This window comes from Triturus cristatus, chromosome 8, assembly GCF_964204655.1.
Source record: "Triturus cristatus chromosome 8, aTriCri1.1, whole genome shotgun sequence".
Taxonomy (NCBI): Eukaryota; Metazoa; Chordata; class Amphibia; order Caudata; family Salamandridae; genus Triturus; species Triturus cristatus.
Genome location: NC_140591.1, coordinates 1422202809 through 1422230097, shown reverse-complemented (window position 1 = coordinate 1422230097; position 27289 = coordinate 1422202809). Strand labels below are relative to the sequence as shown.

The following is a 27289-nucleotide window of genomic DNA, read 5'->3' as shown; positions in this document are numbered from 1 at the left end:
TTTCCACATCACTGTCCATTTCCAAGTAATATAATGTGTGTTATTGTGCCAAACAAATACAATACTTGTGGTTGTATGATGCTTAAAGCAATAGAGTTAACCTAAATATAACCCTGGGTGTTAAAGCAGCTACTGTGCCCAAAACTGAACTCCAGGAAACAAATTCAGTTTCACTAGCAACAGGCCCATATGTTTTAATTGTTTATTGCTTACCATTAAATATTTAAAAATTCAACAAAACTGTATATCTGCAAGTTATCATGTGGAATAATGTAAAATCTATTTCTGGGCACACTTCCTTTGCGACCTGTGAAGAAGATTTATGCAGCCTTTATTTATTTTTTTAAAGAAAGTTTTCTTGTAAATGAATTTTAAATGAATGAATGAAATGAATGAATGAAATGAGATTTATAGAGCGCATTTCTACCCTGAGGCCTCGTAGCACTTAGGACCGGACAGACAGTAAGCGTGGCAAGTTAGTGGGTGGTAGTGAAGAGGTGAGTTTTAAGGAGTCTACGGAAGGTTTGAAGGTTGGATTCCCTACGAAGAGCAGGGGGCAGAGAGTTCCAGAGAATGGAGGCACTCCAAGAGAAGGAATGACGGCCCCATCTGGATCTCCGAACTTTCCTCGTAGTGGCGAGGGAGGCGGCGCTAGAGCGAAGACTCCTAGAAGGTTGGTAAGGGGTGACCAGAAGATGGGTAATGGCTGGTCCAGTTTTCCAAATGGCTCTGTGGGCCAGGCACATGGCCTTAAATCGAATTCTGAACTGAATTGGCAACCAATGAAGTTCTCTCAGTGCGGGTCTCGCTGATTGTCTCCGTGGGATCTCAAGGAGTAGGCGAGCCGCACAGTTATGAATTACTTGCAGTTTTTGGATGGTGGCCTGAGGGGCGCCCAAATACAGGTCGTTCCCATAGTCCAAGTGGGATAGGATAAGGGCTTGCACCATGATCATCCGTGCCTGAAAGGTAAGTAAAGGGAGGATTTTCCTTAACATCATCATCAGACTAAAGCAGGTAGCTGAGAGCATAGTGGCTTGATGATTAAAACAAAGGAAGCTGTCGAGCCATATACCGAAGCTCTTGATCTGGTGCTTTGGGGCAGGCATAGTGCCAAGACAGGTCGGCCAGGAGAAGGCCAAGGAGGGTGAAGGAGACTTGCCTAGAAACATTAGTTCTGTCTTGTCCCCATTTACCTTAAGGTGAGAACGTGCCATCCATTCAGCTACTGCCTCTAGGCAAGTGCCCAGAGTGCACGAGGACCCCTCTGGGTGGTTTAATGCCACCACCAGTTGGGTGTCATCCGCGTAGGTAATGATTTTAATGCCGAATGAAAGCACTATCTCAGCCAAAGGTGCCATATAGGTGTTAAAAAGCGTGGGGCTCAGGGAGGAGCCCTGAGGAACCCCACAGCTGAGAGGCCATCGGGCTGAGGTGGCATTACCCTCAGAGACCTGGAATAATCGGTCCTTCAAAAAGGACTGAAGCCAGGTGAGAGCCAGATCCGTCACACCGAGATTTTCTAATCGTTCAAGCAGGATGTTGTGATCCACAGTGTCGAAAGCGGCACTGAGGTCTAGCAAAATAAATGCTGCTGAGCCGCCCTGATCTAAAAGTCTCCTTGCTTCTTCTGTCACTGCCAAGAGGGCCGTCTCTGTCCCAAGCATGGGACGGAATCCTGTCTGGGAGTCGTGGAGTAGATTGTTGGACTCTGAGTAGTGGACTAGAGTGGAATCTATGTGTCTCTCAACCAAGCGATAGTTGGCCATATTAGAAATATCTAGGTTAGGTTTTTTCAACAAGGCTCTGACCTGAGCACATTTCCAAGCCGGTTGTACCTTTCCCGAAGTAATAGAGGCGTTAAGAGTATTCAAAATTACTGGGCGGATAGCATCAATAACTAAAGTAAGATGTTGCGGAGGAGCAGGGTCCGTGGGCGGACCTGATGTTACCCTGAAGATAAGTGTGCTCAGCAAACCCTCATCAAGCAGAGGGAACTCCGCTAGGGAGCAGTGTGGATCAGAATGGAAACTCTCAGTGCGAGAGGTTACAGACTCACTCTGTCCAGGAAGGAAGGATTGAGATATCAGCTGAATTTTTTGATGGAAGTTTTCCGCCAGATTGTAAAAGCGAGCTTGTAAATCCTCTGGGTTGGGGGATTTTTGCGGTATGGAAATAAGAGATTTGGCAATCCTGAATATCTCCTTAGGAGACTTGGCGGCTGCACTAATCCTGTTCTCATAAAATGAGGATTGCGCGATTTTAATTTCGGCCTTGTAATTTCTTATTGCCTCTCTATAAACATTTTTCCTCTCGTCTGCTAAATTCTGTCTCCAACTCCTTTCAAGTTTCCTACAAGTTTGCTTGAGTTCTCTTAATTTGAGGGAAAACCATGGTACCGGTTTTTGTTTAGATTTCTTATGGAAAAGTTTCTTTGGAAGTAGTGAATCTAATCGGTTGTCCTTTTGAACTTTAAAGAAAATTAAAGAGGTCTCACACCTGTTTTAATAGCACTATAATGAGAATTTCGCCTTTACAGAACGTATAGTAGTTTTAATTAATTTCTTAGAGTCTCTCCCCTTCTTTGTCAAAACCGGTGCCAGGATTGTGTCACATATGGCCTAGGAAAGTACACAATCTGCTAGCTTTCTCTTGAACTGTTCTAGATGGAACAGATGAGCCAAAAGATTAACATGGCTGTAACGTTTGTTATCTCCTTTACTAGCTGCATTTTTTGTCGTCACAAAACACAGCTTGTGAAACCAGCCACCGAGAAAATCCCTGGTTCACAAAACTAAAAGTCTACAGCACTAGCAATAAAGGCACATCTGCTTATTTCTGTATACCTTAAACCTTGTATACATTTCCACTGCACAATCACACCAGGAAACAGCATCTTGTACTAACCTGATGTACTCAACTATGGATTGCATAGAAGGAAAAGTGCAAGATCGCCAGCTGCTGCCGTTACAGTCTCCACCCCTCAGAAGGGTCTCAAAGGTGCATCCTTTGTGCCTGTCCCGCATCTTTTACTTTTAACACGTTCTACAACTATGCCTTGCTAAGCCAGCAACCGTCGGCGGATGCAGTTTAAAACTTCATAACCCAGAAGATGAAGTTAAAGCATCTGCTGCAGTCATAGTGCCCCAAAAAACAAAACACAATTTGAGGGAAGTACTCGTGCTCTGTGCATGTTCAATTGCATGAAAGTGTTACTCATTCGGAAATACTCAACCACCAGCTCACAAGAACATGCCTAAATCAAAACCACAATGCCCGACCATCCACAGTGATGAAACACAGATGATGCATGGTGTCTGTGTTCATCAAGCCCCCAATACCCACACAGTTAAGGGAAGTGTTCGGTGCTCGTTCACAGTGCCTTCATAAACCACGAGATGAAGCGTGGTGTCCGTGAAGCGGGTGCCACGCTGATCCTGTTGGTATTGGTGTTTCCTATAATGGTGTTGAATGGTGGCGAGTGAGAAGTAGCAGAGATGGGATGTCTTTAGCGAGGAGTCGAGGAAGTGGCATTGCCAGACAACAAACAGAAACAGCAAGGAGTAGGAGAACCGTTAGCAAGGCGTCTTTAACTTGCGTATCAGAAGGTAATATTCAATTGATTGCCTTAACACAAATCTACCACCATATCATACCCACATCTTTTCCTTTCCAACTTTAAATTACAACTCTAGTCACACTATTGTAACTGGCTCACAGCCATCCGTTGGTAGATGGCACAACAGTCATGCATGCTGAATTTCTCGAAAACTGGGGTCTTGTATGTTTTCTTACACTTCTGCATCTTTCCCTCTTACTACCTGGATCTTTGTTACCCCCAACTTCCTGAAATTCACCCTGGCAGCTAGAAACGTGAGGGTTCTCTTTAGCCGATTTATGTTATGAAGCCGCAGCAGGCTTTTGCCTACATAAGGAAAGATCAGCTCACTTATACCATTCAATAATACCAAAACATGTTTAGTATCAGCTCATTGTGTTCAGTAGACATATTATTACATTAGCCTTCTTGTAGGCCTCTAACACTCCTAGCCACCACTAGACAAGGTTTGCTACCTGAAGTCTACACCTTGCAGAATCCCAACGCATAAAGTCCTTTGGACAAGTAACCCGAACAGCAGAGCTTTATTTAAGTCACTGGTTAGTTTGCTACACAGCACTCTCTCTGTGCCTCTACAGCTGGATATGGGATTTAGGAACGCATGTGAAGACAAAGATAAATCTTTGCTATACCGGATGTGCAATTGGCACCACGAAGAATATCGGTTTGGAATCGCCCTTGTAGGCCACAAGTATCACTTAAAGCATTGAGAAAGAGAGATACTAGTCGTATGTTCTAGGGAACAACTTAGGCACAAGTAGTTGTGGTGCTCATCATTCTTAGACCTTAAGTCCACAATAGTCTTGGAGCCTTTTCTTGATTTTGCCGCACCCGATAAGCACCTTCATGGTAAATTCGGATACACCATTCTCCCTCAAGAGGGATTCTGCACAAAATGGGATTCCCTCTGTCCATGTGATACATACCAGACGAAGAAATTGTCTAATAGAAATGGTAAACATGGTTACTAAACCTTATTTATCCTTGATAACTAGTATAGTGGGACATTTTTGTTAGCGTAATTGATGTTTGAACTATTCACAAAGCACTTTAGATCGTACAGCCACAAATTTGATATAGAATGTATAAGGATATATTTAAATTATCTTTAAATTGTGAAACTGATTTTTATATTGCTTTTATATGGTTTTAACGCAATGTGAAGGTAACATTTATTTTAATGTGTTCTTGTTATAGTGCAAAATTCACGTGTTTATGCTTTATGGGGTTTGACCCCGAATACATTTGTTTTGGAAAAGGCAGAAGTCAACAATAACACCGCTTCTTCAATTAAGGCACTCCTAATGGCCTAATCCCAAATACAATTTTCCCCGTAGTCGTTTAGTACAGAGAAGTGATAGTTAAGCTGCGAAATAAGAAAATATCTGACACTGAGAATACAACTAACACCACTAGAAAAAAGAAATGCGATACGAGGCGCATGATCTTTTAACAGAGATGATTCAACTTCTGATAAAATGTCCCGTGGGAGATTCATGCTTTTATACCAAGAAGAGCTGGAACTTGATAGTATGTAAATCATGAAACCAGGCGTTTAATACCGCTGCTTGGTAACGAAGAGGAGTATAAACCACCAAATATAGATTAGAAATTTAAGGAGATGAGGAATATTGCATAATTGTAGAAAATGCACTTGCAAAACAAAATAAAAAAAGCATATCAACTTTGTGGCATTCTTCTTGAAGTAAGGGGACAATACCGTCAGCAGCAGATGAAGTAATCTAAAATACAGCCAGACTCTTCTAAAGCATAGGCAGCGTAAAGAGAGTGGAGCTAACTCAACTGGGCGTTTGTTAGGTGAAAGTACCCGGCATGCGAGGCGACAGCTGTGCAGTCACCTTGCAGTCCCCGCGGCACTGGCCCCACTCTATAAATCCGCCAATGTCAATCAGCAAATCGACTAAAGCGGAAGGGTTGACATCCAAGATAGCGCCCACTACCAGGACTACCTGAAACCAGAGGGGTAGGCATGGCTGTCTAAATAGAGAAAATCATCAAAAGTGTTGGTATGTCGCAAAAAGGGTCTACCCCCACCCAAGTATGAATCAGCTTATTTTCAGATGGGAGACACCGTGGGGCTCAGCAGCTGTAGCTTCGCCACTCTAGCTTTTTTCAACAAGCATTGGCCGCGCAACAAGCAAGAAGTGCGGCCGCGACCGGGAGTTGTGTGCGCGCGCGAGCAAAAAGTGCTGGGAGAGCGAGAGGAAAGCCAGATGGCACCTCTGCTCGTGCCTGTGCGCATAACCGCATGCTCCATGCCACCGAAAAAGCTGTGGTTGGACTTTTAAAATCTCACTCACTAAAAGCCTCGCCAGAGCAGCGCATGCGCTGGCTCAGGCGAGGCCTACCAAAAACGAGTCGCAGCCCTAAAGATCTCAGATGCAAGATATGTGCATCCCACATACATTCAACCCTGGGTGATCTGTGTAAAGGCTATGCTGAACCCATTAAAAGGTCTCTTGTTCTCAAAAGGACAGGGCCAGCACCAAAGCAGGATGTATCTGGCACATGAAGATATGTGAACACTCAACCCTTATCCAAAGAAATTTTACACCCAATACAAAATGCACTCAAAAACTCATAGTACCATGGGATGTTAATGTCCATACTGTCCTGCAGACAGCTAAGCCTACAAAATTCAGTCTGTTTCCTCTGGACCACCTTAGGGGCACTATCATGAATGAGGAAACAATGTGGCTTTCCAGGCGAACTTCAACCCATCTGTCATTCGTTCACGGTTCAACTCAATACAGTCATCTTTCACTGGTAGACACAGTCCAACAGGAGTCACTGCATATTTACAGAAGAGAATCCAGGCTTGGCCACTGCGGACCCCGTACATTATGGGCTAGCTGCTCATAGGCATCCTTACCATTTAACAAAGGAATTGATGCGGTTGCCCCTCACAACTGGCAGGTTGCTGCAGCTTTTCACCCAAATATGCACTTCTCCGCTAGAAGCCGCGTTTTTACCTGTGATGGAAAAAAAATGCACCAATCAATAACAAATTTCACTTGGAACAGACTATGTTAAGGTTGATATACTGCTTTCTTTATAAAAAACAGTAAGCAAGAATGGGCAAACCTATTGCAAATATACCAAAGGAGACAGGACACTGAATATAAGGAGGCACAGATATATGCACCCATCGACTTATCTTCAGAAAGAAATTCCAGGGGTCGAGGAAGAATTGTATTTTTTTAAGTTTCTTTCTTAGTACATTCAAAGCAGTGCACTATAGTCATAAAATAGAGACATTACTTAAACGATTCCATAAATACCACTCCTCGTTCTTTTAGGGGAACCGCAATCGACATCCTTCAGTTTTCATCAGCAGATGACATCAGATCAATCAATCAATCAGAACATTTGTAAAGCGCACTACTTACCCGTGAGGGTCTCAAGGCGCTGGGGGAGGGGGGGATGCTGCTACTGCTCAAATAGCCAGGTTTTGAGGAGTCTTATGAAGGTGAGCAGGTCCTGGGTCTGCCTTAGGAGGATGGGGAGGGTGTTCCAGGTCTTGGCGGCGAGGTGGGATAACAATCTGCCGCCGGAGGTCGCTCTTCGGATGCGGGGGACTGTGGCCATGGAGGTGGGTCAGAGATGGCGATTGGGAGTGTAGAAGCTAAGTCTTCTGTTGAGGTATGCTGGTCGGGTGTTGTGGAGTGCCTTATGTGCGCGGGTGAGGAGCTTGAAGGTGATCCTCTTGTTGACGGGAAGCCAGTGCAGGTCTCTCAGGTGGGGTGTGATGTGGCTACGGCGAGGGATGTCGAGGATCAGGCGTGCAGAGGTGTTTTGGATGCGTTTAAGTCGTTTCAGGAGTTTGGCCGAGGCTCCTGCGTAGAGGGCGTTTCCGTAGTCCAACCTGCTGCTGACGAGGGCCTGGGTGACCGTTCTTCTTGTTTCAGTGGGGATCCACCTGTAGATCTTGCGGAGCATGCGGAGGGTGTTGAAGCAGGACGACGAGACGGCGTTGACCTGTTTTGTCATGGAGAGAGTAGAGTCGAGGATGAATCCTAGGTTGCGTGCGTGGTCGGTGGGTCTTGGAGCTGTTCCCAGTGCGGTCGGCCACCAGGAGTCGTCCCAGGCCGAGGGGGTGGAGCCGAGGATGAGGACTTCCGTCTTGTCCAAGTTTAGCTTCAGTCAGCGGTTCTTCATCCACTCGGCGACAGCTTTCATTCCTTCATGGAGGTTGGTTTTGGCAGTGAGGGGGTCCTTGGTGAGGGAGAGGATCAGCTGCGTGTCGTCGGCATAGGAGATGATGTTGAGGTCGTGCAGTCGGGCTATGTGGGCGAGCAGGGCCATGTAGATGTTGAACAATTTCGGGCTGAGGGATGAGCCCTGGGGTACTCCACAGATCATCTCTGTGGCTTCGGAGTGGAAAGGGGGGAGGCGGATGCTCTGAGTTCTGCCGGAGAGCAAGGAGGTGGTCCAGTCCAGAGCCTTGTTTTGGATCCCAGCATCGTGGAGGCGTGTGCGTAGGCTGCGGTGGCAGACAGTGTCACAGGCGGCTGATAGGTCCAGGAGGATGAGGGCTGCGGTTTCTCCGTTGTCCAGCAGGGCCCTGATGTCATCAGTGGCGGCGATTGTGCCCGACTCCTGCAATTCCGCCACACCAGGGTGGCACCCTCACCACAGGTACAACCCGCCGGGGATGGCTCTGTCAAGGCTTCAAGGGGCGCCTCATACGTTGCTTCAGTGGCCCGTAGCACTGAGTCTCGCCGGCACCACGCATTTCAGTCCGGGCGGTCCCTGGGCCATGTCGCCACAACGGGGCCCGCGCGGGTAGGTGGGACCCTGGGGGCTCAGTCTCCTTTGCCTGGATGCACCCGATATATCGCAGGGGTCTTTCTGCCTCTCCCCCGATTACGCCGCCAGCACAAAAGAGGGGAGGGGCAGCGCAGTACGATGCGTACCGCCGGCTGGAGCGACTCCGCTTCACCGCCCACTCAGGACTGCACAGGATTGCACTGGGCCGAACTTCTCTCTGCTGCCTCCAGTTGCGGTAGTTAAGCTCGGGCGGCCATCTTCGTCATAGGGATGCTGTGTGCAGGCTGGCAGTCAGGTAGGGCCTCGCGATCCACACCGCCACTATCACATGCAGGGTGGGCCCCGTCAGGTGTAGCGCCACTACCACCCGGGGGTACTCAGCGCAGGGGTCAATCCCGCTCACGCCTTTGACGTCTGCAGCACGGGGAGAACTCCGCTATTCCGGCGAGGCTACAGACCGCCCACCGCCTCGGGCCGAACTGCGTACAGGAGGAGCAGCGCGGTCCGATTCGTACCGCCGACCAGGGTGTCTCCACCAAACAGCCCGCTTTGTGCAACTCGGGGCCAAAGTCCGCCGCTGCCGTTGGTCACTGCATTTGAGCGCGGGCGTCCATTTTGTGGTGAGGAGACGCCACGCGCGAGCGGGCAGCCGGCAGGATCGCGCAGTCACCACCGTCTCCACCACCACAGCACCGGCGGGCCAGGAGGCACAGCGCACAGCCTGTTCGATGCCGGAGAGCTTCCGACACCGGCTCCCTACTAGCAGGTACGTGATTGTCGGTGTTATCAGGAGAAATTGCCAGGATTGGGGGATTGACAGCAACCACAGCACCTCCCCTATCTCTAGCTGACATCACCAAACTATTTCATCCCGCAATGAGGGCCTCAATGCCGACACCACTTCTCATGGTAGTGGCCTACAAATGCTACCGCCGTAGTCTCTACCTTACTAGAACCCTGGTTCCCTACGCTCCGGCCATACCACTGGAGGGCTCCCCCAGCGGGCTAGGGGCGCTCACCGCTTCTGCACTGGTGGAGTGGCATGAAGTGGACATACAGACCCTGGGCGACCTCTATCGGGAAGGCACCCTCATGACGTTTGAGTCCCTGGTCGAAGAGGTGGGCCTGCCACCTGGGAAATTCCTCAGACATCATTCCCTGATCGCGACATTGATCACTAGATGGGGGGACATGAAGGAGGACCCGAGCCGACACACCTCACCCTGCAATATCTCCATGTTATGGGACGGGGAAGACACTTAATTTGGTGGTTTGCAGCCTCCCTACGCACGCATGCAGCGATCAGCCTGGAACCGCTCCGCCGCAAATGGGAGGCGGACCTAGCGAGGCCACTAGATGATAAGAAATGGGGCAAGATGCTACAGAGTCCAACACATATACCTCGAAACATGCGATTCCGCCAAATACAGTTGTTTATACTTCACAGGGCATACCTCACGCCCGAAATGATCAATAGATACTTTCATCGCACTGACGCGGTTTGCCATTGCTGCGCGGAGCTAGGAGCCGGGATTGTACACATGCTGTGGAGTTGCTGGAAGGTACACCCATACTGAGAGTCAATACAAGGTGCGCTACATACATGCACAGGCCGAACCATACCATTTGAGTGGCCCGTTTACCTACTGCACCTCTTCCGCAGAACGCCATCTACAAAAGTCACCCCCCGCTTCCTCGGCTTGGGGCTGGTGGTGGCTAAGCGGCTCCTCACTAAACGCTGGAAGGTGCCGGACCCACCGCACGCACGGGCATGGTGGTATTCGCTCCAGGCATGGGCCAAGGCGGAAGGCATAGCTCTCCTGAGAGAGGAAACACTGGGACTCCGGAAGATGCCTATTACAACACAATGGGAAGGTCTCTTACCGGCCTTGACACAGATTGGGGGGGGGACACTGCGGAGGGACATCCCATTCATGGGGGTGGGACTTTCCTGGAGATTGCTGAGTAGGCTAACTTGGATCATTTGCCAACCACTTAGTTGGCTGTGTAATATCTGATACTTGGAGTGGGCGGTGTTGGGCTGTCGATTTGGTGATGCCCAGCCGGGGGATGCCGGGGGTAGGGGGGCGGAGGCAATGGGAAAATAATGCGGGATGTAAATTTACATGTCGGACTTTGCTGCTGTTCTTGGTTATTGGGGGCTCCCGAAGTTCTGCCCTTTCATGTTCTGTTTTTACTATCTGTATAAGTACGTATCCTGAAGACTCTGCGTAGACTATGCACCGTACCACTGGGTCTTTACTACCAAAGCATGATGCCGGATACCGTATCATGGTTCGTATTGTCACCACATCGTCACTGACCCCTCTATATGTCGGGTGGGGGGTTCCCCTGATTCACGGTACTGCTCATCTGTTCTTGCCTAATACTTTGTGGTATGGTCGATGTTCATCGATGACTACTGCTTGTCTGTAAACTGTAAAAACAGATTTAACAAAAAAAAAAATCTGTGGCGGCGAGGAGGGCGGTTTCGGTGCTGTGGTTGCTGCGGAACCCGGACTGGGATGGGTCCAGGATGCTGTTTTCCTCGAGGTAGCGGGTCAGTTGTCTGTTGACGGTCTTCTCAATGACCTTTGCCGGGAACGGGAGTAGGGAGATGTGCCGGAAGCTCTTGAGGTCCTTGGGATCGGCCTTGGGTTTTTTGAGTAAGGCGTTGATCTCAGCGTGCTTTCAGCTCTCCGGGAAGGTTGCTGTCTCGAAGGAGATGTTGGGTTCAGGATCCATCATACATTGGGGCTCTCTATGTTGGTATACAATGGCTAAAACCATGTCAGATTGTAAGATCACTGGCTACTTAAGCGTTTCCAACATAGATTAGCTGCATGAAAAGTTATCCATGTCAATGTCCTGCAAATTTGACATTGCTTCAGCCTACGGATTGATTTTGCAACACCCCCCCTCGCCCCCATCCGAAACACGTAAACCCGGCTCAGCTCAAATTTCAGTTCGGAGAAAGTCAAATAACATGCCTACAAGTTATGCCCTGCCCAAAACTCGCAGACTGCAACTTTCTCCTTCTTTATGATCAATGAATTTAGTCCACCTTCAGCACAAAAGGATCCATCCAATTCCCCTCTAAACATACCATTGTGCTCATACGGTCCAAATGCAGGAAAAGAGTTGTTTTATTTCCACAGTTGTCTTAAATAACTGTGGGGAAACTGCTACAATGAAGTTAGAGCCATGCACCATTGAGTTATAGCAGCACTTTTGTTTTTAGTGATGCTAGTGATATATCACTGTATTGCACGGTCTGCTAAGGGAGCCTCTGTCTGGTTAGTGACAAGGCAGGGGTGGTTATTACATGCAGTGGAAGAGGAGCAGACCTGCAGGCTTTGATGTAGCAAGTTAATGGGGCATTAAACCAGTAGTAAGCATGTCCCCGGCCCTAGGGATTAGTTTAGCAAGCCAACCACCCAACAATCACCACCACACTGTCCATGGACTTTCACTTTACCTCTCCCCCCTTCTGAGTCATGACAAGCAGTCAGCATCTGAACCCAACTGGCCCCTTGTCTTCTCATACATGATGTAGATTAAACACCATCGGACGGTTGGCCAGCGAGTGGACAGGAGCATAAACTGGACTACCACCCCAACCTGGCATAACAAAGTTATAAATGGCATGTTTTGACCCACTTAAAGGTTGCTTTTGAAAGGCTCGATTCCATAATTTAGTGGCATTTTGTAATCACCCTCAGTTATTACTTACCAGAGGTTGGCACTGTGGTGTGTCGGAGGGCGACAGTCATTTCACCCCTATGCTCGAGCCCCATGCCACCAGCAGGCGTCTGTAAAGGTACAACAATGGGCATCAGGAAGGACTAAGCTACATCAACTGTGACAAAGCTTTCAAATGCACACCTCCAATACATTCTTCCCAGTGAGCATGGCTTGCTCTTAAAGGCAAGACAATCCAAGTGGAATCATTAGAATATGTCAAGTCCATTTAGAACTTGAGTACCTAAATGAAGGAGTGCCTGTTTCTGTTCACTACAAAACCCAAGCTGATTTTTGCCCACGTAATTTAATTAATTTAACATGAAGACAACTGGGGGCTAATGCTTGCTCTGCACTCATCTGAGTATGACCCAAAAGTGGCAGGTTTGAATCCCAGTGGTTGCACTAAGCTTCTCCACCTTCCAAATTCAATAAAGCGAATGACATCAAGTTCAGTAATAAGAAAATCTATTATGTGCAGCTTGAGAAACTCTGGCTTATGTAGTGGGCTACATGAGTACCAATGATCATATATTCTGATTTTCTGTTATTATGACGCCCGATCACATGCTTTACTTAAATCAAAACATTAAGTAGGTGTAGCCTTGCTCTTTTAAACAAAAAAGTACAACATAGCAAGATGAGGGTACTTAGGACAATGTAGATGATCGGTTGAAACTTACGGAGATCATAGTGAAAGGTGGGGGGGGGCGTGGCTTGGACGCCGAGGGAAGATGGCGGATCTCCGTTAGCTCCGCTCGGACGCGGTGCTATGTAGCTGTGTGGAAGGCTTCCCAGCGAGCTACGGGTACTGTCTCCAGAAGATCTTACCAGCGGAACATGGCGTGATTCTGAATTGCTCCTCGTTAGCTGTTTTTACCACTCCTATCCCTCGGAGACGTGGCGGTTTGAGTTCCTGAGGTAATGCCCGACGGCGGCCATTTTGTATCGAGGCGCCGGCATTCTATTCCTGAAACACCGCGCACGCATTTCCTGGATCCAGTCATGCTTTGATGCTTTACTGCTTTATTTCTCTTCGAGAGGGAGTCTGCTTCAAGTTCTACAGTCGCCAGTAGCCCCTGGCCATGCTTGCTCTATATCGTTTCTCTCCCCGGAGAAGGTCTCATAATTCTGTCTTTTCTTCAGAGGAGCCGTGATTAACCCCTATGTTCCAGTATCTTCAGAGCCACAGGCTGGATGCATTGCAGCTTTGTGTATCTTTCTCTTTTTGTTCTAAGGTGATGCTGTAGTGGCTTTATGAGTATCTTTGTCAAACCGTACAGCGTATGAGAGAATTCCGTGTACTTTTTCCCGCCAAAAAAGCATCTCGTCAAGTTGCCAAGATGTCTAATGACTCCCATCCTCCAAATAAACCGTCTTCTTCTGGCGCAAAGCCCAAAAGGCTGAAGAATGACCCGCCCTCGCCTATTCTTTCATCGCAAAGCCCAGTTTTGGATAACATACTAGAGGAAGTGCGTGGTCTTCAACCCTTTATGGCCGCCACAAACGAAAAATTGCAACAAATTGAGAACCGATGGATTGTCATGGAAGGTAGGGTGACTGAGTTAGAACAACGCGTCAGTGACGTTCAAGATGTTACCACAAAAATTCCGTTATTGGAACAAGAGATTCATAAATTGAAGCTTCATACTGAAGACTTGGAGAATCGTAATCGAAGGAACAACCTCCGCCTTTTTGGCTTGCCAGAGAATATTGAGGGTCCTGATATGTTGCTTTTCCTTCGAAAATTCCTTCATGACCTCTTGGGCCTTCAGTCATCTACACCTTTGAATATACAAAGAGCTCACCGCTTAGGCCGCCTTCAACCGAATTCCACCAAACCTCGTGGTATTATTATGCTGTTTCTGGAGTTCACAGAACTCATGACTGTTCTTAAAGCAGCTAAACTCAAACGTAACCTATCGTGGTCTGGACACAATATTTTTATCTCACAAGATGTCTCCAATGCGACCAATGCTCGTCGCAAAGAATTTCTTGCATTGCGCCCACAAATGAGGCTCTTGAACGTCCAGTATGGTATACTTCACCCCTCCATCTGCAAGATCACCCACGACGGCCAGACGAGATCCTTTGATGACCCGGGAAAACTGAAACTGTTTCTCAATAACATCTCCTCTCGGAATATGGACACAAATCATTGATCGCTTCTTTTTTGCTACTTCAGTGTAGTGCTCTTAACAGCTATTAACAGCTTTTTTCTGGTTACCTTAGATTCCTCTTATACATAGCTTTCCATATGTTTTAGTGCTTATTGCTTATTGTACGTTTGTTAATCACGTTTCTTCCTCTCTGTTAATGCTTATTCCTGTTCAAATTCTTTCTTCCCCTTCTCATATCTCGCTCCCGCTATATGTTTTCCTACGTTATGTCCTGCTTCCAATTATACCCATGTGAATTATACCGCTGTCTTCTCTCCGGTCTCATCACGCTCCAATTTTACTTTTCTATCGATGTCTTTCAGGCCTGGAATCTTTTCCTTGACCTGTTTTCCTTCTTTGCTTCCCTATGCTTTTTTCCTTTGCCCACCTTCTTTCCCTTCCCTGCTCTTTCGCGCTCTTTCTTATTTCAGTCTTCCTCTGGTCGGTGCGTCTTTCTCTTCTTCTTTCGAGTTTTTCCATGTTTCCTTTGTGCTCTTTTCCCTTCATTTCTTCATGATTATGGTGCTTTTGGACTTCTTTTTATTTATTTCATTGTCAAAGGCTTGTTGATTCTTCTTAATAAGGTGGTTTTACGTTTTGTTGTTCCCCTGTGTAACCCTTATGCGCATTTTGTCTTTCAGTGTCGTTGTGTCTCCGAAGTATTTCCACACCATGTGTATCACATTCCCCTGACCCTCGCGTATGTGTAATTTTGTTACGTGGAACGTTCGTGGTCTTGGAAACCCGGTTAAAAGACAAAAGGTAATTTCCCATTTATCTAAGCTTAATTCCCAAATTTCCTTTCTTCAAGAAACTCACTGCAATGACGTCGAATCACTGAAATTAAAAAGGCAGTGGGTAGGCCAAGTTGTTTTCTCCCCTGCTGTTGACAAGAAGGGGGGGGTTGCCATATTGTTTCACAAAACTTTATCTGTGCAAATTATTTCCTCTCAAAATGATGACGCAGGTCGATGGGTAATGGCCAAGGTTGTTGTACACAATAAAACGTTAATCTTGCTAAATATTTATGGCCCTGTGAAACCAGATCCAAAATTTTGGAATGATATCAAAATTCTCCTCTCCACAGCTGACTGTCCCAATATTATTGTAGCAGGCGATTTTAATCAATGGTTGGATCCTTTCTCGGATCGCTTATCTAAGTACAAATTTCAACCGGATAAGACCCATAAATCCTTTCAATCGGCCATTGCCTCTCGCCCAATGTATGATGTCTGGAGAACCTGTAATCCTGATTTGTTGGAATATACGTTCTTTTCTAATGTACACCAAACCCGATCCAGAATTGATTATATCTTGGTTAGCAAATCCCTTCTTCCTTGTATCCAAAAATCTGAAATTGGCTCTATTTTTATCTCAGATCATGCCCCTGTCTATGCTATGTTCGACCTTTCACTCACCTCCACCAAATATAATCGCTGGAAGTTTAACACTCACCTACTTTCTGATACAACTTATATTAGAGAAGTCACCTCCTTTATTAATGAATTTTTCACCTTTAACAACCCATCAGACACTTCCACATCTAACAACTGGGATGCTTTTAAAGCGGCGCTCCGTGCTTTTACTATTTCTTTTGTGTCCCGGAAGAAAAAGGCCAATGTGAAAAAGTATAAAGACCAATTACAACAGTTGAAAAAATTAGAGCATGACTATTTTTCCTCCAAAAATGCTGATTCACTTAGGAATTTAATTACAGCCAAAACCAACCTTAACAAAATTGCCACTGTTGACGCCTGCAATGTTTTACTTAGAATTAAGTCTAAATTTCACGGAGGGCAAAATAAAGCAGGTAAAATGCTAGCGAATTATTTAAAAATTCGCTCTGAACGTAAGACCATTGGTCCTATCTTGGATGAATCCACCAATAATTTGGTGTCCTCTGATGAAGAAATTGCAGCGGTCTTTCATGACTACTACCGGTCTCTTTACTCAGATGATACATTCCCCTCCTCTTATAATCTTGATAAGTTTTTTTCTGGACTTCCTGCTCCCCCATCTCTGAATGTTGAGTTTTCTGCCTTAGAGGCGGATATTACCCTTCAAGAGATTATTACCGCCCTTCAAGCTTTAAAGAAATCAAAAGCCCCCGGCCCGGACGGATTACCGGTGGAGTTTTATTGTACTTTCAAATCTTTGTTTGCCCCTAAATTATTGCAACTGTTTAATTCCTTCATTGCTGATGCGAAAGCATCTGGCTCCTTTATGGATGCCTTGATCGTCATTATCCCTAAGCCTGACAAGGACCATTCTTTATGTAAACATTTTCGACCAATCTCCCTTATCAATTACGACTGCAAGATCTTCGCTAAGATTATTGCATCCCGACTTGATTCTATCATACCCCTTCTGATCAAGACGGACCAGGTAGGTTTTGTCAAAGGTAGACTGGCTTCCGATAATGCTAGAATGTTCATGAATATCTTATCCCATGGTAAAAATTATAAAAATCCTCTGGCTGCTTTATCTCTGGACGCTGAAAAAGCATTTGATCGTATAAATTGGCAGTATATGTTTCATACCTTACAATGATTTGGTTTTGGCCCTAATTTTATTTCCTTTATCAAATTGTTATACTCATGTCCGAGGGCAAGTATTTTTGTTAATAACCAATTCTCTCAATTTTTTCCCCTATCCAGAGGCACCAGACAAGGTTGTCCTCTTTCCCCATTACTTTTTATTCTGTGTTTGGAACCCTTCCTTGAGCGTATTCGAACCAATCCCAAAATTAAAGGTTTTGTCTCTGCTTCTGTTGAAACTAAAATATCTGCCTATGCGGATGATATATTGGTATACATGTCCAATCCCAGTGAATCCCTTCCCCCCTTTTTAGAAGAAGTCCATCTTTACTCTTCCATTTCTGGGTATAAACTCAATCTAACCAAAACGGAGGTTCTTCCTTTAAACTCGATTTGTTATCAATTTATGTTTGCGGATACAGCTTTTGCATGGTGTCCCTCCAAAATTAAATACCTTGGCATTTGGTTTGCCTCCAATATTGCGGACACTATTAAATTCACCTTTAACGCACTAATGAATAAGTTGAAATCCCTTCTCCTCGTGTGGTCCCCCTTATTTTTGTCATGGTGGGGTCGACTAGATACTATTAAGATGATGGTCACTCCTCATATTCTTTATACGGTTTCTATGCTCCCTGTCAAAATCCCTAACACGTTTTTCTCCCAATTAAACTCTTTATGTATTAAATTTTTATGGAACAATAAACGCTCCCGCATAGCCTTAAACAAACTTATTTGCCCCAAGGAGGAGGGGGGTGTGCGTTTCCCTAATTTTAAAATATACCACTCTGCTTTTTTGATTAAACAATCTTTCTCATTGGCCTTCGATTTTGGGGATACGCCTATACCTCGTTGGATTATCTTTGAGCGATCGCTTCTAAAAGAATTCCAGTTTAAGCATGTTACATTTATGTCCAACTGCACCTTTTTGTCTAAACACCCTGTATTAAAATACTCCCGTGAATTGCTGTGCAATACATTTCTTAAGGACCTATCCCCTATCCAATGTTTTTTAACCTCTACCCTGTGGTATAACAAATTTCTTAAATACAAAGGTAGATCTTTCTATTACAAATACTGGAAGGAAAAGGAGATCATTTTTGTCCATCAGTTTTTGAATGGGTTCTCTATCATCTCCTTCCAGGAATTACAAACACGTTATCAGCTACCTGACTCCTTCCACAAGGAATACCTTATTATCTCTAATGCTATACAAATCCAATTGGCTACCTACTCTCTCCCATCAGTCCCACCTTCTTTAACACCCTCTTCACCATTGTATCCTCTATTCCCGGCGCATAAACTCAAAGCTGCCACTGTATATAAGTTATTGTTATCTAATGCCAATGTTCGTTCTAAAACCACCATTGAAAGTGCATGGGAAATGGACCTATCCTTTTCTCTTCCTATTGAAAGTTGGGACAAACTATGGTCGAAATTATTCAAAGTTTCGGCTGCAGCCAGGATAACCCAATCTCTGTTTTTTCTGTATCATAGAGCCATTATTACTCCTGTTACTATTTGTAAGTTTTCCCCCTCATCCTCTCCCCTTTGCTGGTCCTGCTCTACCGAAACTGGTACATTAGTCCATCAGTTATATGAATGTGCATCTGTTCTATCTTTTTGGAATTCAATTTGGAATGTATGCATGTCAGTTTTCAACTTTAATGCAACCTTATCTTTTGTAAATATCTTTTTAGGCTCCTTAGCTCCTGATATGGAAACTGTTTTACCTAGTTCTAGGTTATTTGACCTTTTTATTGCATTAGCTTTTAAAGTGATCCTGTCTGCATGGAAAGATAATTCTAAACTGTCGTCAATTACTTGGTGGAATTTTATTTGTGACGAACATAGGATTGCTTCAGTTTCCCCCTCTTCTGTCCCCCAAAAAATCAAAACTGATCTTCTTTGGCTTCCTTTTACTGTTTATCTCTCCTCGCACCCTCCCTTGCGGTAATTCTTCTTCTTTTTATTCTCTTCTCTCTCTGGCTTTCTCTCTTCTCTTCCTCCCTCACCTCTTTGGTTTTTCCTCTCTTCCTCCCTTCTTTTCCTCCTACCCCATTCTCCAGTGCCATTTTCCTTAATTTACCCTATTATTGATCCTTTTTTCCTTTGGTTGACCTAATCATTATAAACCAACTTCGTTTATATAATATCTCTTATGGCGCTATATTGTAATAATTGTTTTATTGTATCATTTGTTTTTTCTTTTTCTTTTTCTCTGAAAAATTCAATAAAAACTTCTTAAACAAAAAAAAATAGTGAAAGGTGGGGGGAGGAGGACCAAAGAGGCATTTCTTACAGAGTAGAATACATATGCTCTCTGTTAGACCTGGCATCATTGGCATGAGTCTCTCCTCCATTTTTTTCTGTTTGCCTCCTCTGTTTACAATGTTTTTGCTGGATTATTGCTTTGGGCACTGTGCCACTGCTGATCAGTGCCACAGTGCAAGTGCTCCCTATGTTAAATTGTTACATTGATTGGTGTTACCATGATTGGCTTGGTTGACTTACTGTTCAGACCCTAGTCTAGTGCACTGCGTGTGCCAAGGGCATGTAAGTTGACTGCTGCTGGTGGGCTTGCAGCACTGGTTGTGCCACCCACAGAAGCAGCTTGTAAAATGTGTCTCAGGCCTGCCACTGCAGCGCCTGCGTGCAGTCCCTGACTGCCATGTCGACTTGGCAAGGAAACCTACTTGCCAGTCTCTAAACCTTCACTTTGCCACATTTCAGACACCTCTATGGTAGGCCCTAGGGCAGGGTGCATTGTTGGTAAAAGGTAGGTCATGCCCTGATGTGTGTGGCATGACCTAATAGTGAATTACAGCCATTTTCGTTTTTCACTATTGAAGGGCTACCTGCCTCCAATAGGCCAGACTGGGCAGACTGATTATTAACTCCATTATAATCTAACTGACTCAGGGAGCATGGTAGCAGGTCGAGTTTAGTATCCCTGAACTCAGAATTTAATAACACACCCTTTAGGATGGATGGTTTTTAAATTCTGTGTTTGAAAATAGCCCTTTTAGAAAGTGGCTATTTTCTTGTCCAACTATCCACCGGTCTCTGCTGGTTTGGTGTGTGTGTCAGGGGCTGGGTGGCTCCAGAGGTCTGAATGAGTCTGTGTGGGGTGAATTAGGCATTTACACATAGAGTGAGGGAAGAGTAGCCTGCCCTGCCTGACACAATACTGGCTCCGCCTCCTGCTGAGCGGCTGAGGACCCTGCCCTGCTCAGTGAATAGGCCAGGTGCCTCTGCCTGGCAACACCCACAACAAAACTGAGATGGGGGGAATTTCCCTGCTTGGACAAAGGGAACAAAGGAGAAATGGGGTATAAGAGAAGGACCCCTGAACCAAGAACTCAGATCACTTCTGACAAGGAAACCTCTACCAAGGACAAGAAGCCTGCTGATCTAAGGACTTGCCTCCCCCTTCTGCCAGTGTGCTGTTTGCTGGGGGGAACCTGAAGCTGCTTCTTTATTTTTGCCAAGACACAAGGAGAGAGGAACTTGGTGTGCACTCTCACAAAGCTTGCTAGAAAATCTCCAAGGGCTGGAAGAGTGCCAGCCTCCTGTTGAAGTCACAGGGCCAAAGGACTTCACCCTCTACTGAATTGCTGGTTGCTGGAAAGTGTTGTTTCCAGTACACAGGGGAAAATCTGCAGTCTCGACGCCGCCGACGCCGCCGAATCCAGCTCGACATCGTGAGTAACGGCTCCAGTGTTCCGAGCCTTCGACGCCGGCCGCCGGGCCCGATCGACGCCGGTATCAACGCCAGTGAGTAGTGAGTATCGGCTCCAGCTCCAAGCGACCCAGTCTCGACGCCGCTGCTGATCGTATCGACTCGACGCCCTTCTCGACGCCGTGAGCGCTGCTCCGGCCCGACACCTCTCGACGCCGCTGCAGATTGACCCGAATCCGAGGCACAACCGACACCGACCTCGACGCCGACATCTCGACGCCGTGGATCATCGTTTTCTTCATTTCCAAAGGTAGTGTGTTTGGGGGTTCTGTTTCGACTCCAGGCTCGACGTAGCGCTCCTCGCGGTCGACGCCGAACCTTGGAAATCTCGTAAACTCGACGTCGTGTGACTCCTGTGGGGGTCACATTGTTGCCAAGAACTGTGTTTCAGAAGAATACTTGATTTTGTTGCTAAAGACTTATTTCCTAAGAAGAAACTTTACTTGAACTATTATTTTTCCTTCCAAAGAGTATTTATTAAGACTGTGGTATATTTTTGTCGTTATTTGGTCTTGTGCTAAGCCTTATATAAAAATACTATTTTTATAATAACTCCTGTGTTGTGTCCATTTGTAGTGTATTCACTTTATTACTGTATGTGGTCATAAATGCTTAACACACTGCCTCTGAGATAAGCCTGTCTGCTCTGCCAAGCTACCAAGGGGGTAGCAGGGGTTATCGGAGTGTGTAATCCCCTTGCCCTGACTAGAGTTGGTGGGTCCCTATTTGTCAGAAGTGTATACCTCTGCCAACTAGAGACCGCCGGTTCTAACACTCTCAGTTCTATTTTTCATGTAGAGCTGGGGTGGATGCAGAGCACTAAGGGATATGTGAAGCAGGTTTTCAGCTATGCATGTTGTCAGTGTAGAGGTGATCGGATTTCTGAGTAGAGCTGAACAAAGGGGGGGGGGGTCCCATGATTGGCAATTGAATCTTGTAGGGGGTTAAATGGTTTTAAACACATGCTACCACTTTGTGTAATTGCAAACAGTGCCTGTACAGCAGCAGATGTATACATCTATACATGCAGCAATAGATGGCTGCCCTATTCCTATGTATCTCATACTAAGTTCCATAAATGGCAATAAAAACCAATTTAAAAAAAGTCTAGGAGAGGATTTGGAGTAGACGGAGGTACTGAATCTGGTACATACTGGCATAGATACTACACAGCATTTATGGCTGAAGGAGTTCAGAAGTTGCAAAGGGGAACATTGGAAGAGGAGGTGCTAAGGACTGCCTTACAGACACTTGCAGCCATTCACGTGGTGTCTATTTGAAGAGGTGGGAGCACCGCTGGGTAAGTGGAAGAATGACTAAAGCGCATTCTCACGCATTGGGCGGTAGGGTATGAATTAAGTTTGCTCATTATCAGGCAGGTGACGAGGGATTAGGCTGTCTGGAATAGGGGGAGATAGCAAATCACTCCAATGATGGCTGCGGAGGTGTAGTTTGGAATCAATGAACAGGTTGAGATTTCTGATAAAGACAGATGGTGCAAGAGTGTGTACGATGGTGGCAGGCAAAATGGTACTAAATTTATTTGAGGCAAGAAGGTAAGTAACTTCTACTTTAGATGCATTTATCTCACTGGTTAGAGCCAATTAACCACTGCAGGTGTATGTTTATAATTGAGACATGTCAGAAATAAACAAAATTTGGCATGAGAGATCATAGAACCATCCGTTGTCAAATAGCAGTCATGCAGTAAGAAACTCAAACTCAGAGGTGGAAGAAGTGTAGAAGGAGATTTGTCAATCATCAACAAAGGTGGTATGAAAAACTAAAGTAGGAGATATGTTGCAAGGGAGGTGGTGGTGTACATAAGAAGAGGAAAGGGATAAAGACAGTCTTGTGGGACTCCCAATTTAAGCTGTGAGCATGGAGATTGACAAGAGAACTCAGGTGAAGTAATTTGGAATACAGGAAGAAACTGTTGTGCATGGTGCTAGAGGGGTCTAATGGTGAATGTTGCGCTAGTCTTCCTAGAGTGTTGGACTGAGTCAAACACTGCAAAAAGGTTGAAGAGAATTAAGGTGGCAGCAAAGTGATCATGGTGGGCAGAATTGATTTAGAAGTTGTGATGCATGTGTCAGAATGTTGCATACACTTTGCAGCGTACTTGTTTTCTAAAAGTAGACAATTCGACTATCTGTTTCAATTACATCATATTGAATTAGCCATCTTCTTCTAGGTGCATTGATTTCCCGTTACAATGCATAAGATAAAAAGGTTTCCATGCCCCTTCTGTCAAACAGGGTGAGGTTCTAGTAGGAGGTGGCTGAGAACAGCCCAATTCCATCCCCAATAATTTAAATGTTCTCAGTTAGGACACAAGCAGGGGGACTCTGCTTGCCCTAAGAAACCACCCATTGGAGGCACCTCTACAGGTAAGGCCAATATGGCTTTAGGGTTAGTAGTCCCCAGAGGCAGGAGATCGACCATGACCTAATCTCCCTTAGTTGGGAGATGGACTCAGAATTGACTGATGAACCCGGAGGGTGGGAGTTGTCACTTCCACCGGTCAAGGTGAATAGGGTCCCTGTCACTGCTCTGAGGGACACTGGGGCCAGCTGGACCATAGTAGTGGAAAGGCTGTTTTCCGCAAAGTAGTACACTGGCCAAATGTATTAGGTAACTCAGGCCTAGGGGCAGGACCTCTTCTGCCCCATGGCCCTGGTATCCCTGGAGTGGGGAGGTGACCCAGAGAAAGGTCATAGTTAGTCCCTAGATGCCCACAGACCGCATTCTGGTTAATGAGCTGCCCATGGTGTCAAGAGACCTGGGAGGGGTGGCTGCCCAGGTGCCCTGACAGTTCTGTTTTCTGGGAGTACCACTCCCAAGCTGAGGCTACGGGAGCCCAGATAGAAGGGTAGGGTGAGGGAGCGTTGTTCTTGGAGTTCAGATGCTGAAGGAGAACTTGTGCTTTCAGCTGGGTTGGTTAAAATAGACATAGTTTGGTCCATAACGCCTGTAGGACATTTAACATATGACTTCTGGTGTGGTAGGTTTCCCTATAGGTTGACAGAGGGTTAGCAATATTGTACAGAAGCCTGATGAAGGACTTGACTCCATTTTACTAGGACGCCATAGAGATCAGGTAGCATGAACTTATAAGGGACACAATAACCACCAAGAATATCAATGGAAAGGAATAAGTGGATTTGTGCATTTAATCCCACCGATGAAGCGCTGACATTAGACAGTGTAGCCCATCCGTATCATGCCTGAACTGTATTTAAGTGTCATAGAAAGACATCACACAGGGCTTTGCTGTATCTACTAAGGTGAAACCCTGACTCACAAAATGCCCAGGATCCATTTGTGCCCAGAGCTGGAATTATTTTTGCAAAGACCTTGTAACAAGGTCAGGAAGAGAGAAAGATTTGTAACATGGCCAAGAAGCAGCAAAACCAACAGAAAGAAGCTGGTGATACCGCTGTGAGCATCATTAGTCAGACCTGGACCAGACTGGCAGGTCTAGTTCTGTCTGCTAACAAAGATGATGTTACCTACTGTAACTAGCTCTGGGAAAGGATTCTGTTGATTTGTGTATTTCTGAGGTGTGTTCACTTCCAAGCTCTGGCTTTTGCTGAGGGACTTTGGCAGCATTTGAAGAGCCAGGATTTTGTAGCACTAGATAGTGGCAACAGCCTCCTCGTGGGTCTCCTCTCTGCCTCACAGAATGCTTTAGTATATTCCTCCATTTTGCCTCCAGCTCTCTGTTTATCTTTCCCAAACTGAGTTTCTCCTCTCCCTGCACATCAAACAGGCATGGTCTTAGGGTTCCAGCTACAAATTCCTAATTCTAGTATTTAAATCTAACCATGAGTTGTCTGTATCCCACTTACCTTATATATTCAATGTCCTTTTCCTCTTCGGACCTACCCAAGCAGTGCCAACACATTCTGCTTTAATAGCCTAAATCCATGTCCACCTGTTAAAGATCCAAGTAGTTTTCCCTTCCCTTATGTAAAAATACAGGAACACCCGTCTCCGGAGTCTAAAAGTGACCATCAACCCGGGCAATGTTAAAGAAGTCTCCAAACACCCCCTCCTTCAATAAGATTTCCTCATCTCCATTGGCCTGCCAGGCTAACGTTGACTTGTTGCGAAAAACCTATTGTGAATTTATAGTGGGCTTACAGCCCACCCCTTGTTTACTATTGGTCGACTTCGTAACTCTTATTTGCTTTCTTCTTTTTTATATGGCTTCTCTTCCTCTTCTTGTTTGAGCCTCGCCTAGAGTATATAGTTTTTGCAGTCTTTTTAATTGTCTGACTTGTATCCTTCTACTGCTCGCTACTAACTAGGTCTTTCTTTTTCATTCCACAATCCATGAGAGTGGATGTGTTTTCTAGCTCTCTCTCTCTCTCATGTGCTCCTTCCTCTCCTCAAATATCCGCACCTCATCCACATGTTGGTGCTCTCCATTCCTCCCAGCTGGTCTGATAAAAGAACAGCAACAGGGATATTTTTGCTGGGTATGACTGAAGAGCAGACTTTAAGGGCTGTTTTTGTTTTATGTCCTGTATTTCACATATTGCATGAAAGCACAAGCTCTGGTGTACAAATGCTTTTATTATACTGTAGGAAGGGCCATCTGCTGCACTCACTAAGCTGGCATCTGAGGCATAAAGTGTACTTAGCATGGTGCTTGTCCTGGAGGCCCATAAATCGTCTCTCTGAGCTACTACTGCAGACCAAAAGGCTGAATACTGTGGAAAGCAAAGTATGCCTTGGCAAACTTTTCTCTTTACATTCTTACACTTCCTTATTCTTTTTAAATTGTCTTCAGCGTTTCCTGAATGAAAAGTATTTTAAAAATAAACCAAACCATTTATACAGATTGACAGATTAAATTGAATGAACAGTTTTTAAATACTGTACCATATATATGCTTTTCTTCCTTTGGTTTTCTTTTTACTTTTTTGTAAACAATACCTTACAGACAAACATAGGCAAAGTTAACTGCTTGCCAGTCCCATTTTAAAATGAGAACTAATTGCATTTGCCAATGCTTGTTGATACATATAAGTCACCCCTAGGGTAGGCCCTAAACAGTCCATAGGCAGGGTGAAGTGTATTTATAACATTTAACATGTTCTTTTAAGTTTTACATCTCCTGGTCGTGAAAAATACTTAAATTAGTTTTTTACTACTATAAGGCCTGCCTCTCCCATAGGATAACATTGGAGGCACCTTGGTACATTTAAAAAGTTGTAACTTCAAATTGGAACAGGTAGAGAGGTTGCGTTTGGTGTCTAAAGAATTGTAATTAAAAGTCCTCTTCAATGGTGAAGACAGATTTGTAATTCTCAAAATGCCACTTAAGAAAGATGGCACTTTCTTGTCCCAACCATTTGCTGTCTGCTGCTTGAATCCTGGGTCACATAACTAGATGTAGTTGGCAGTTGGTCTGTGTGTATTTCTCCCAGAAAGTGAGACAAAGTGAAGCTAAGTATTGGCAGCATGGGCCACTAAGACAACAACAGGGAGGGACTGTCACCTACCACACTTGCACATCACAAAGGACCTGCCTGAGAACTCTCACAAAGGGTGTGACACTAGTTTTCTGCGAACCCAGACTATCCGAGACCAGGGCAGAAAGACAGGAAATTCCAAGCACCTCAGGGGGGTGGAATCCTCTGGAAGCTTCTCCCACTTCAAAGTGGACACCAGGTATAAATATTGGACCTCAGATACCAACTCTTCAGTACACTTCCGGACCTGTGGATTCTGCCAGGAAGAAGGACTGCTGTAAGGACAGCTCTGCTGGACTGCTGCTCCCAAGGACTACTGGACTGCTGTGCTGACCTGCTGCCCTCTTGCCTGGGTGAGAAGAGCTTGACCTGCAACTCTAAACCCAGGACCTCAGAGTGACTCCAAAGGCTAGTTGGCTGGCCTCCTGATCAGAAGCCTAAGGGACATAACAGGCTTCTCATAACCTTGAACCCAGCACCTGGACTCTGCCATCTGTGAGTTCTGTCCTGCCAATTGGTGCCAACCCAGCCCTGAACCCTTGGGAGTGGGCCAGATTATGCTCTGCCTGCTCATCTGTAGATCCAGTAGAACAGCTGCATCTCGTCTTGTGTGGGGTGCAACTAGAGCCTAACTGGCACATCGCCTCCAACTTTACACATTGCCTCCAAGTTAGGCCTGACTGCTCTTTGCCGAGCTACAAGAGGGTTGAGCACAGGTTAATTTGGGGTTTGCTTAGGACATTTTTGAAAAGGAACTTGGCTGCTGTTTGAGTAGGGTTACACCCCCCTTAACCAGTTACCCAATTTCTTACAATCCACCTTCAAATGCTTTACAACACTATTTTCTATAGTAAGAGACTTCATGACTGTGGATAAAGGCACTGGGGGAAAATAGAGTGTAAGTGCACCATTCTGCCAAACCTCAATAAGCCAGTTTTTCAAGCGCAGAAAATTAGTCGGGCTATGGTAGGCTCTACACCAGTATAAACAGTTTTATGAATTCTAAAAAGACTACGAAGGGCCTAGATGGGACACTGTTTACATTTTACAGTTTTGAGTACACTGGTAATTGAGTCACATTCTCTAAGGTTGCCACCAGAACTGGACAGTTCTTTTTTTATGGCTCCAGCATCTCAAGGGTAGGGATTTCATAATAAAGAGCATTCGCATTCCTCAACTCCTGATGAAACCAGCAGGCATGAGACCTCAGAGCACTG

The 27289-nt window shown here is 45.5% G+C and overlaps 1 protein-coding gene across 21 annotated transcripts in view; it reads right to left on the bottom strand.

Moving 5' to 3' along the window:
* SYTL2 (synaptotagmin like 2) overlaps positions 1–27289 on the bottom strand; it is a 462890-nt gene that overhangs the window by 26594 nt on the left and 409007 nt on the right. For all 21 annotated transcript variants that reach the window (XM_085623168.1, XM_085623176.1, XM_085623172.1 and 18 more), the window contains 2 exons: positions 12144–12222; positions 6513–6612 (listed from right to left, as the gene is read on the bottom strand). In XM_085623168.1, coding sequence (XP_085479294.1) covers positions 6513–6612; positions 12144–12222 — 179 coding nt within the window. The remainder of the gene's footprint in view (positions 1–6512; positions 6613–12143; positions 12223–27289) is intronic.